Genomic DNA, 12,895 nt, shown 5'->3' on the forward strand with positions numbered 1-12,895 from the left:
TTTTCCATGCTCAAACAGCCACATGAATGGTCAGTATTTTTATCAGTGCAAAGGGCTCACATACATCATCATTCAATGAAGTCAAAAAACTGAAAAACAGTGGCCCAACATTAAGTGCAACAACTCAATGAACTCAAACCCAACAAGCAGTTGTAGTAGTTGTAGTGGCGACTTAAGTGGATATCTTTAATGACTGATATCGCTTCTAAGCAAACTAGACGCATGGGTTTGCCTTCGAATTCTATGAATTCCTCTCATCTTTCTTGACCGAGTTTTCTGTAACTCGATCAATTATTATTATTCTTTTTTTTTTCATTATGTGCGGGCCTGACTGAGTGAGGATGCGGGCCGCACTGAGTGAGGATGCGGCCCGTGGGCCGCATGCGGCCCGCGGGCCGCCAGTTGCCCATCCCTGGTCTACAGGGTCCGGGTCTACAGGGTCTACAGGGTCTACAGGGTCAGGGTCTACAGGGTCTACAGGGTCCGGGTTGTTAGGGTCTACAGGGTCTACAGGGTCTACAGGGTCCGGGTCGTTAGGGTCAACAGGGTTTACAGGGTCTAAAGGGTCTAGAGGGTCCGGGTCTACAGAACCCTGGGCTACCATAGCAACAGCCCTGGCCTAACTAGTTCAGACTGGCTCTGCCCTGACCCATCACGTCACGTACCAGGGGTTCCGGTCGTATCCGCGGCAACGTGCGGGGGTTGCCGTGGGCGTCCGGGACTTCGAAGGTCATGAAGGCGGAGTTTATGTGTCTGTTAGGACCACCCCCTCGGTAGGCCTCCGCCTGCACCCCCACCTCCATGCTGACCCCCCCCCCGACACACACACACACACACACACACACACACACACACACACACACACACACACACACACACACACACACACACACACACACACACACACACACACACACACACACACACACACACACACACACACACACAGTGAGCCGGTGTTGTCACGGTAGCGGGGGTGCAGCAGGCGTGTGATCGGCCGGTACCTGGTCCTTAAGGCGTATGATTGGCCGGTACCTGGTCCTGAAGGCGTTGTTGACGATTGCGCGCAGCAGCAGGCGGTCGCCCACTTGGGAGGGGCCTCTGAAGGTGAACATGTCGATGGAGCGGAGGCTGGGGTGGGCGTGGCACAGCCGGCTGCGGACAGAGGGGCGGGGCATGAGGTCCTGCTCAGCGGCCTGTGTGTGGGGCGTGGCGGTGGGGCTAGCTACCTGGCAGCTATCGTCGCTACGTTCACCATCCACGCCATGATCTGCCCGCCAAACGTGTTCACCTGGAGACAACATGGCCGCCAAACACAACTTTATTAACCATCCAAATAAAAGAAAATGCTGGAGTAAAACAAGGCCCCCCAATAAAACTTTATTAAGCACACTAATAAGAGAGGACAAGAGGTCAGGTGGGGGGTTGATAGCAGCAGTAGATGATCAAACATGATCAAAGCCATCCAGTGAAACATTAACACCATGTTCTACACACTAAACATCATCAAGGTCACCTGGTTAAGGAGACAGACAGACAGGTTAGAGAGACCGACAGGTACCTGGTGGTTGGCGTGTGGAGGAAGCACCAGCTCAACGCTCTCCACCCTGGTCTTCTCTGCAGCCACAACACCACCCGCTGGTCCAGCACCAGCACCAGCACCTCCACCAACTCCACCTGCTGGGGAGAGGATCCATACATATATATCTACATGGAGATCTGTAAATATATATCTAGACGGAGATCCATACATTTATATCTAGATGGAGATCCATATTTATATATCTAGAACTCCCTGCCCAGGGACTACAGATGCAAATGAGCTATTCAGCTAACACTGGCATACAACCTGTTCCGTAAATGTTCCCTGTCAACTAAATCAATAAACTAACGAAACTAAACTAGGAGATCTATAAATAGATATCTAGATGGAGATCTATACATAGATGGAAATCTATACATATATATGTAGATGGAGATTTATACATGTATATATAGATCTAGATCTATACATATATATCTAGACTGAGATCTATAGGCTGATGGTGATCCTTTAGGCTAGTCTCCATGGCTACGCACCCTGCTGGAAGGTCCTATCAGAGAGCAGGTCCTTGATGATGTCATCGTGGACCCTCCTCATCCTGCGTCTCTCGGCCGCCAGACTGTGCTCCTCCTGCTGCCGCTGGGACCCCGGCCGCAGGGGGCTCAGCTGCACCTGAGGCACACACACACACACACACACACCTGGATCTGTACACACACACCTGGAACTGTACACACACTACTACCTTAACACACACACACACACACTCCTGTGTCTCTACATACACACACCTCTATCTCTACATACACACACTTGTATCACTACACACATTCCTACCTTAACACACACACACACACACACACACACACACACACACACACACCTGTATCTCTACACACACACACCTTTATCTCCACACACACACACACACCGTCAGTGGCAGAGCCAGGGGGTGGCCGGGGGTGGCCACGGCCACTCCCCGTAGAATCTCGGCCACCCCATTGGCCACCCCAAGCACCGGATCACAGCGGTCAAAAGTTTTGACGGCTGTGGAAAAATGCGGAACCTTTCTCGCACCGCTAGTACACTGCTGGACCCTTTAGCCGCGCGTAGCGCGCACACGTCCTGTATTTGAATTAAACGGCTCAAGCATGCCCTGAATGCCTGTTACCACCTGACGCTTCTACCGGCACCTGCGGCTAAGTGAAGAAACCCAAAACAGAAAGGTATGATATCATAATGGATGTTGTTTTTGTCTTCTAATAACTGTGACGATCCCACCCATGACTATCTATTTTGCGAAGTTTAGAAGCAATGTAGATCGGAGGAGAACATAGTAAACTGTAAAAATTGCTATATGCTATGCTGTATTTGATAACTACGTTGCGAGATTGTGTACAGTGTTTTAATATAATCTCTCTCTAGTCTCTACACGTATTTGTTTTTGCAACTTCGGATCGACTTTCGATCTAGTTATTTGCTGTTAACTGCTATTGTTGCCAGAACGTGCTATGAATGTGTCAGGTATATACAGTATTTATGCTGCATTTTGGATAAGTGTCATTAAAGAGAGAAAAATAATGAAGAGGAAGAAGGCAGACACAGCGTCCTTCTTCAGGGCAAGTGGAAAGAAGTCAGCTAAGGCAAAGAATGAGGGTGAGATGGAGAAAAAACAGGCAGAGAGCGAGGATGAGGAGCCCCCAGAGAGCAGCAACTTAAATGGACCAGAGACTCACATATAGTACAGCTTGGTATGAGGTTATCTTATTTACAATTGGCTTAAAGTTTGTCTATTCATATACAGGTCAGGTTGAAAGTGCATTGTAAAACATATCAGTCTGTTTTTTCAGTACATTAAAGTATGGCATATTTGTATTTGCTACCCAGAGACACTTTCACTAATATTATACTTTAGCTTATAGTGTGTTTGTTAAACACTATATAGCATGCATTATAAAACCTTTAGGAAAATTACCTGTACACCTGTAATTATTTTTGATGTTTCTGAAAGATTGATCGAGAGCAGGACAGAAGAGTCCTCCCTGAGGAGTGGCCCCAGTGGATCCCCAGGTAAATTGTCAATCTTACATTGTATGTTGTACTCTTCTGCTAACTTCATCGATATTGTCCACAAGTTTATATTGTATATGTTTAATGCTGTAGAAAATGAATTTTAATCTTTTGTATCTGTGAAATACTTGGATAGTGGATCATTACACCTTGTGGAAAATACTTTAAACACCTATTAATGTTTTTAATATATATATTTAGATTCCCACAGAAGATTCAGACAGCGAGAGAGAGGAGCCTCCAACAACGAGTGGCGGCCCAAGGTACCTCCAGGTATACTCACTCTTTCACACATACTGGACACTTTAATTCCACTTCAGTTTTGCCCAATCTGATACAGTGGCCTGATAATTCATAAACAGGTATGAGTCATACCACTCACCGTCCTCAACTGGAGTAGAGTTGGATGAATGGCCTCAAACTATAACGTTTTAAGCAGATTATAGTGTTCAGATAATCCATTAGATGTAACATGGGATAGTACTCTCCAATGTATGAGTTTATCTTGATTGTTAATATTAATCTCTGCTGTAATTTAATAATTGAATATGCCTTTTTTTCCATTTTCAAACAGACATTTCCAAATCAAGAACCGATAGATCTTTAAGGACAGTCATTGAAGTGTTCACTTTTAATGAGATGTCACTGTTTGGATTCTCTGTCTGATATGTGTAAATGTGGCTCAAACTTGAATCTAATCTTGCAGAGTCCGCCTAATACCCATTGTGAATATGATGTTTGTTATTATGTGTTTGATAGATGTTTATGGATCGAATAGAAGAAAAATGTACACTGCTTATTTAAACAGGCTGTTAATGCTTGTCATATTTACATTTGTTGGAATTCAGCAAATTGTATTCAGGATGTTATTTTATTTATTTTCATATTTCTATGCATTAGCTCAGTATTTTATACTTTTTGTTATTTAAAGATAAATCCATATTGTGATCAGACTTGATTAAAAAAACATTGCACTTCTAATTTTGTATCCTTGTTTTGTATTCCTGATGATACACTGAGAGAATTGACTTGGCTTGTCGCCATAAACTGAGGACATCTCTACTATAAAATAGAATACCTTGCTGTCAATGCATATCTGTACAACCATTGTTCGACTCAGTCGTACAATACAAATAAAAACACAAATAGCAATCGGTAAATCAACACAGTTTAAAAACAAGTATGAATACAGAATAAGTGTATATTCTTTTTTAAGTTTTAGCTTCTTTGTTACTTTGCCTTTAGGTATAAGAAAAAATTAAATATATTGAATACTTTTCTATTGCACCTTCATCTGAATTCCGAATAATGTTGAGATGTTTGCTGTATGTGTCTCAAATAGCTCTGCATCTCCTGGTGAGACACATGCTTGCCACCCAAAAATTATCACTGGCCCCATCCTGGCCACCCCGATGGAAATTTCCTGGCTCCGCCACTGCACACACCCGTATCTCCACACACACACCTGTATCTCCACACACACTTGTATCTCTCAGTGTTTCCCATACATAGACCAATGTGTTGCGCAGCGCCACAGAATGAACACCGAGAGCAACAAATTGATTCTGCTTTTTTTTTTTGCTTTTTTTTTTTTACACGATTTTGAAATATAAATATCGTTCCGTTCATTCATCTTCGCATAGCACTCTTTCTCCCTGTCATTCTCGTTCACACACGCAGACAAGCGCGCATAGATGCCAATGGTGCGCGGGTACACTACCACTTATATACCACTTATAAACCCGCGCATCACTGATACATGCACACGCACTGACAGCGGAGTCGCCCGCTCCCCCTCTCAACGCTTACAAAGGAAAACCTGAAGCAGCGGGATGACTCCACATCCTACAACCCCCCCCCCCCCCCCCCCTGGGGGGGCACCTCACCTGTGGGAGACACTGTCTCTACATACACTCCTACCTTGATTCCAGAGGCGGAGCGCTGGGTGACGAAGGTGGCGAATGCGTGACAAACTCTCCACCTCCGGTCAGTGAACAGGTCCTCACAAACCACCACGATACCCACCTTCACACACACACACACACACACACACACACACACACACACACACACACACACACACACACACACACACACACACACACACACACACACACACACACACACACACACACACACACAATTAATTCTTTATTTGAATCCACCAATCACATTACAAGAGACAAGATTCAAATATTTCAGAGATAAGATATGTCATTGTTCAAGGGTACAAAAAACAACTCCTGCGCCACACTGCCAGGCTGCCTATCACTGCTGATATGGAGCTTTGCTAATTGTTTAGATTTTCTGCTGGAGAGCCCAGCCAGCCTTAACCCACTGAAAACATGGTTGTGGACATGCCCCAAGCTTCCAAAAATAAACACTATTAGCTTGCATTGGTAGCCTAGGTCCCTTAGAATTTCCAGAATGAGCTGGTATTTAAGGATTTTATCGTTGAAAGCCATTTCCATGTACTGATCAAATACACAGCCTATCTCAAGTAAGAGCACTTCCCTTCTGTCTCTGTTTAAAAACACAACATCAGGGGTATTTGGGATGTTACACATCACATCAATAGGGCTGTTGAACCATTCCGGCATGATGCGTGAATGTTTGTACATGGTTACATTTTCTAGAGATACTTCCTTAACATTACTGGAAATTAGATCGACAAGTCGGTCATGGCGTGCAATATACAGTCCTATAGTACAGCCATTCACAACATGGGCAACTGATTCAAGTTGATGGCCAGAGTGCATTATACAGTGTGGATGGTGGTGTGCAGGATACCATAATGCCAGATTGTATTTGGTAGGTAGCACCTGCAGCCTAGCTTTGGCAGTGAAACAGAGGATGTCCTCCCCAACAGCAGCATTTTTGTACATGGAGTGGGAAGCAGAGTGGTCGGCAAAGTCTAGGCATGCTAGCTTTCCCTGCATTCTAAGTAGGGATGTCCCGATCCGATATTTGGATCGGATCGGCCGCCGATATTAGCAAAAAAATGCATATCAATATCGGATCGGCCTGCACGGGAAAATCCCGATCCGGACTCCCGATCCAGTTTGTTTTAAAAACTCCGGTCCGTGTTTTCGCGCACCAATGTAGGTAATCCATTCCAGTTTTTTTCAGCTTTTCCCCCCAAATCCGGTCCGCGTTGTTCAGCACACCTAGCGCACACTGTGTGTGTGGTAATTTGACTATTTTCTACTCAGGTTTTGTGTGTGTTGCTTTTATATATAATGTTATATTTTTTACAATATTGTTTACACTCTTGTTGTTCAAGAACAGAGCACTGATGCCAATTCAGTGTGTGTGTGTGGTAATTTGACTATTTATTATTTTGTCTATTTTGTGTTTATTTAACCCTGAATAAACAGGTCAGCTTCTCATTACCAACTATTGTGGATCATTCAAACTAACCTAATTAAGTTGGCTAGTTGTTCTTAAGAGTAAAACCCTTTTCAACATGAGTAGTACAACAAAATAAGTAAATATCTTCAATCTTTAATACATGCTTGGATCGGCCGGTATCGGTATCGGCCGATGCTAAAAGCTACAATATCGGTATCGGATCGGAAGTGCAAAAAGCTGTATCGGCACATCCCTAATTCTAAGTCCAGTCCAGTGTTGTTTGGTCTCTGTTTGTTTTATGTTGAGAACACACACACACACACACACACACACACACACACACACACACACACACACACACACACACACACACACACACACACACACACACACACACACACACACACACACTGTATATAAAGACCTCACAAACCACCACGATACCATGCACTGAACTAGAACCTAGGGCTGCAGTATAAAAGAGTCCTCACACACTGAACTAGAACATAGAGCTACAGTATACAACAGTGTTGGGAATGTTACTTTAAAAAAGTAGTTTTAATTACTCACTGCTTGTTCCAAAGAGTAACTGAGTTAGTAACTAAATTACCATATAATAAAAGTAGCTAGTGACCAGGGAAACTAACTATTTGCGTTACTGTAAAAAAAAGTTGCTATATGTCAAAGAATTTGTGGTGGTGGAGGTATCAGTGTTTTTGGCCACTAGCTTTGTAGATGCGTGTGTCGTTGTGAGATGCTTCATTTAATAAGAGAGTTACACATGAGGTGGTGATGGAGTTAAGTGTGTGTGTGTGTGTGTGTGTGTGTGTGTGTGTGTGTGTGTGTGTGTGTGTGTGTGTGTGTGTGTGTGTGTGTGTGTGTGTGTGTGTGTGTGTGTGTGTGTGTGTGTGTGTGTGTGTGTGTGGGGCGTGCATGTCCTGGCTTGTGTGTAAAAACACTGGCTCCGATTGGCTATCATGGAACATGACTCTGCCTTAGCCAATCATAATCGCTTATCTCGTTGTTAACCCACCCGGTCTCCTCACTAGCAGTTTGTGTGTGGAGCCAGGGGTGCATTCGTATACGCTAATTATTATTCAATCAATTCATAGTAATGCACCTCATTTAACGTTCAGTAACGGTAACAGCGTTGTAACGACGGATAGTCGTTACGAGTCCTCACACACTGAACTAGAAGAGCTACAGTATGAGGGCCTCACCTCCATGCTGGTGTTGAAGGCTCGGTTGACTTTAGCCTTGATGTTCACAACCTGGCCAACACTGCAGATGGAGGGAGAAAAGATATATATTTTATATTAACTGAATACTATCTTTATAAAACCTTAATTATAGTATCCTTTATTTGACCTCTGATACTTTTGTATCTTATATCATATTTTACATTTATTTTACATACATTTAACCACTTTATATTTCCTACTTAATTTTCCTCATGTTTATTTTTAATTAACAAAACACTTTTGAAGGAGAGTTTAGTCAATATAGATATATAGAAAATAATAGATATAAAGAAATATAGTATACTATAGTATGAATAAATAGTAAAGTATAGTATAATATAGTAGTTACCGATATATCTATTGTATAGTTATATTATATAGTGCAGTTATATAACATAATATAGATGCATAGAATAGATATAGAATAGTATTTTACAGAATATAGATATATAGTGTAGTTATATAACATTGTATATATGTATAGAATAGATATAGAACAGTAATAATTACAGACTATAGATATAAAGTGTTGTTATATAACCTAGTTTAGATGTATAGGATCGATATAGAACAGTATAATGAAAAACTATAGATATATAGTGTAATTATACAACATTGTATAGATGTAAAGAATAGTTATAGAATGCTATATTACCGACTATAGATATGTATTAATAATCATAGGGGCGTGGCTCCTCACCTTATTGTTTGGTCAAAGTAGATATCGTCTATAGAGGCTGTGACACAGGAACAGCCTGCATGTTTCTCAGCTACACACACACACACACACACACACACACACACACACACACACACACACACACACACACACACACACACACACACACACACACACACACACACACACACACACCCACACACACACTTTGAACATCTGTGCAACAAAAACAGTCATCTCGACAGTCGACACCCCTCCGTCCTGAGAGGCAGGTGGAGGAGGAGGAGTCCTACCTGAGGGGGAGGAGTCCTACCTGAGGAGGTGGAGTCCTACCTGAGGGGGAGGAGTCCTACCTGAGGAGGTGGAGTCCTACCTGAGGAGGAGGAGTCCTACCTGAGGGGGAGGAGTCCTACCTGAGGGGGAGGAGTCCTACCTGAGGAGGTGGAGTCCTACCTGAGGGGGAGGAGTCCTACCTGAGGGGGAGGAGTCCTACCTGAGGAGGTGGAGTCCTACCTGAGGGGGAGGGGTCCTACCTGAGGAGGTTGAGTCCTACCTGAGGGGGAGGAGTCCTACCTGAGGAGGTGGAGTCCTACCTGAGGAGGTGGAGTCCTACCTGAGGAGTTGGAGTCCAACCTGAGGGGGTGGAGTCCTACCTGAGGAGGTGGAGTCCTACCTGAGGGGGAGGAGTCCTACCTGAGGGGGAGGAGTCCTATCTGAGGAGGTGGGGTCCTACCTGAGGGGGAGGAGTCCTACCTGAGGGGGAGGAGTCCTACCTGAGGAGGTGGGGTCCTACCTGAGAGGCTGGTGAAGGTGGTGTAAAGCAGGTAGGGTCCTACCTGAGAGGCAGGCGGTGGAGTCCATCCACTTTAGGAGCTGCCCGACGCTGAGCTCCTGACGATGGTTGCTATGAGATGGCATCACGATCTGGCTCATCTTCACCTCCGTGGGGTTCACCTCCTCCTCCTCCTCCTCCTCCTCCTCCTCCTTTATCTCCTTCTCCTCCTCCTTCATCATATCCTAAGGAAGGGGAGAGGGGGGGATGTTAGGATTAGTGAGCCTGTCCATTATCTTATAATCACCATGGTTACCATTTCTGGTGCCCTATCACTAGCATCACTTATGCTATCATTAGTACTATCACTAAAACCATCACTTGTATCACTTATACTATCACTAGTATGACTTATACAATCATTTGTACTATCACTATAGGGCTGGGCGATATGACGGTATCATATCGTGGACGATATGAAAGTGTCTACCGGGAGAGATTTGGCCATATCGTTTATATCGAGAGAGCAAAAAAAAAAAATACATATATATATATATATATTGCTCTGCACTGACTGAAGCAAGGCAGGTGTGAGACTCACCTGTTAACTTGAAAAAAAATCTAATTTGTATTGAAGAAACAGTTCTATTTTTACCACCAGCTATTTGCACAGCACATAACTTTATTTTATAAGTGTATAATTAGTATTTAAAATATTTGTGTGATGTTGTGATTTTTATTTTATATTAACCTGCACTGACTGACAGCCAGGCAGGTGTGAAGCACACCTTTAAAAAAAAATGTTATTTGTATTGAAAAAACAGTTCAATGTTTACAAGATGTTTGCACTATATGACACAGCAGTTAATGACAGATTGTTCGCTACTTACTCCTTTGTAAGCATGGAAATTCAAGTTCAAAATAAAAGAAAAAACTGATCAAATGTGAAGTATGGTTATTTTAAGCCATTTATTATTTTAATTTACTTCAAATATACCATATCGTGATATATATCCATATCGTGATATAAAATTACTCATATCGTGATATATGATTTTGTCCATATCGCCCAGCCCTATATCACTAGTATCTCTAATACTATCACTATTATCACTTATACTATCACAAGTATAAGTATCACTAATACTATCATTGGGACTATCACTTTTATAAATAATACTATCTCTAGGATCACTAATACTATCACTAGCATGACTTATACTATCATTAGTACTATCACTAGTATGACTTATACTATCATTAGTAGGCCTACTATCACTTTGATCAATAATACTATCACAAGTATGACTAATACTATCACTAGTATGACTTATACTATCATTTGTACTATCACAAGTATCACTAATACTATCACTATTGTCACTTATACTATCATAAGTACTATCACCAGTATCACTAATACTATCATTAGTACTATCACTTTTAGCAATAATACGGTCACTATGAGACCAGGAGATGGTTAGGATTCGTTAGGAGGAAGTCCGACTCAGCAGAAGGTCCCCTCGTGGTCTCCTAGCTGGTCCTCTGGAATGTGTTTTTATTATGAATGTAGGGAATCAGAATTCACTGTTTGATGCTGCGGACCTCCGTGTCAACAAAGTGAAAGTCAGTAAGAGAAGATCCCTCGGGATATCTCTCCACACTCAACAATAGTATTAGTTATACTAGTGATAGTACTATGATAGTATTGGTGATAGTACTAATGATAGTATGGGTGAAACTAGCGATGGTATAAGGGATAGCAGGGTCACTCGTTCATCTCATGTGTTTAACTTCGTACCCGTTAACACTCAGAGTCCCGCTCCCGTGTGCTTGCTTACCTGTCCAGGTGAGACCCCAACCAGCTGAGACCGGGACCAGGTGAGACTAGGACTGGGACCAGCGGGCTGCCTGAGGGTCCGTCGGTGGTTCTGCGGGACGGACTGCAATTTGACGTGTGTAGCTTCAGAAGGCTCCCTATCGATTGTCTGGATGGCCCCGCCTAGAGGTGGTGTAAAGGGGGTGTTACCCGCATGGAGCTGGGGTAAAGATTGCGTAACCCTTCCCCTGGAGGTGGGTTAAATGTCATGTGAGGACGCCTGGTTCCGCCTTTGGGCCAACGTGTGTCATGCTGCCACACGCGCCTCACACCCTCATTGAGAAACAGGATCTGTGTTCGGAGTCACTCCAGCGCTCCGTGACCCGCGGCCTCCACAAGACGTCCATCGTTCGGACCTATAGTTGAATAAACTTGATGTCTTTCTTTATTAATTCCTACCGCAATTCCTCAAATATAAGTGACATGTTTGTTATTTGCTCACCGGAGGGGGGCGCTGTTGGACCGTGTTAAGGCTCTGGAGGCTCGGAGCCGTCCTGCAAGCCCGGGACCCGGCCTGCAGCTACGGGACCCGGCCTACAGCCCCGGGACCCGGCTTACATCCCCGGGACCGGGCCTACAGCCAGTGGCGGATTTAGCAAATTTGGGGCCCAAGGCGAAGGTATGTATGGGGCCACCTCATCCGATATTTAAAAGAGAATGAATGGTGGATAGGCAGGTAAAGCTTATCTTACCGAATGAATGGTGGATAGGTAGGTAAAGCTAATCTACACGGAAGTAAAGGTTGGAGATGAGAAAAAATAACTTCCCCTTTAAACCCTGCATACGCTTCTTTACTTCAAAATGAAGATGGAAAGCAGAGAACAAACAAAGTGTAGCACTACACAAATGAATAGTCACGATGGAACCCAACAGAGAATAGGGTTTCAGATAACACCTGTCTTTGCCAAAATGCCAGGAAAACCAGCACTGTTTATTCTTTTTTTTTATGATGAAATCAATACAACCAGCAGAACAAGAAGTAAACTCCACAGTCATATGTTTAGCATAACATGAAAAAAAGCCATAAGCTCAGCAAATATTGCCAAGATGAATAATTTACATTGTATGTGTGAGTGAGTGAGGTTGCAATTGGCATTGCACTTGAGATTCACATTTCAATCATTCTACAAACAAACCCATGTACAAGATACAGGATATTGTAAGTAAATTGACATTACAGTTGAGATTGAACATTTCAAACATTCTACTAACAAACCTATGTTTGTGTGTGTGTGTGTGTGTGTGTGAGAAAGGGCTCTAGTGAACGGCGTCTTTTCACTCTTTTATTTGAGCCACTTGGGAAACTTCCTCCTATTTATCTTTCGCGCCGCGCACCGTTACGTACTAGTCCATTTCATTG

At 43.4% G+C, this 12,895-nt stretch overlaps 1 protein-coding gene and 1 long non-coding RNA gene across 4 annotated transcripts in view; one reads left to right on the top strand and one right to left on the bottom strand.

The window, feature by feature from the left end:
- The window catches only part of LOC130388065 (acyl-coenzyme A thioesterase 11-like), a 16,657-nt gene extending 5,030 nt beyond the window's left edge, over positions 1-11,627 (bottom strand). The window contains exons 1-10 of one of the 2 annotated variants that reach the window (XM_056597390.1): positions 11,498-11,627; positions 9,721-9,901; positions 8,906-8,975; positions 8,185-8,245; positions 5,534-5,638; positions 2,080-2,215; positions 1,562-1,680; positions 1,230-1,291; positions 1,036-1,155; positions 666-804 (exon numbers count right to left, since the gene is read on the bottom strand). In XM_056597390.1, coding sequence (XP_056453365.1) covers positions 666-804; positions 1,036-1,155; positions 1,230-1,291; positions 1,562-1,680; positions 2,080-2,215; positions 5,534-5,638; positions 8,185-8,245; positions 8,906-8,975; positions 9,721-9,898 — 990 coding nt within the window. In that variant the 5' untranslated portion in view covers positions 9,899-9,901; positions 11,498-11,627. The remainder of the gene's footprint in view (positions 1-665; positions 805-1,035; positions 1,156-1,229; positions 1,292-1,561; positions 1,681-2,079; positions 2,216-5,533; positions 5,639-8,184; positions 8,246-8,905; positions 8,976-9,720; positions 9,902-11,497) is intronic. The other variant, XM_056597391.1, reaches the window with a different exon arrangement.
- On the top strand, positions 2,730-4,349 carry LOC130388066 (uncharacterized). Of its 2 annotated transcripts, XR_008896374.1 has the most exons (4): positions 2,730-2,769; positions 3,555-3,613; positions 3,815-3,886; positions 4,188-4,349. It is a non-coding gene; the product is annotated as an uncharacterized LOC130388066 (long non-coding RNA). The 2 variants fall into 2 exon arrangements; XR_008896373.1 differs by lacking the exon at positions 2,730-2,769 and having other exon boundaries at positions 3,537-3,613.
- Positions 11,628-12,895: the final 1,268 nt, after the last annotated feature.

This window comes from Gadus chalcogrammus, chromosome 8, assembly GCF_026213295.1.
Source record: "Gadus chalcogrammus isolate NIFS_2021 chromosome 8, NIFS_Gcha_1.0, whole genome shotgun sequence".
Lineage (NCBI taxonomy): Eukaryota > Metazoa > Chordata > Actinopteri > Gadiformes > Gadidae > Gadus > Gadus chalcogrammus.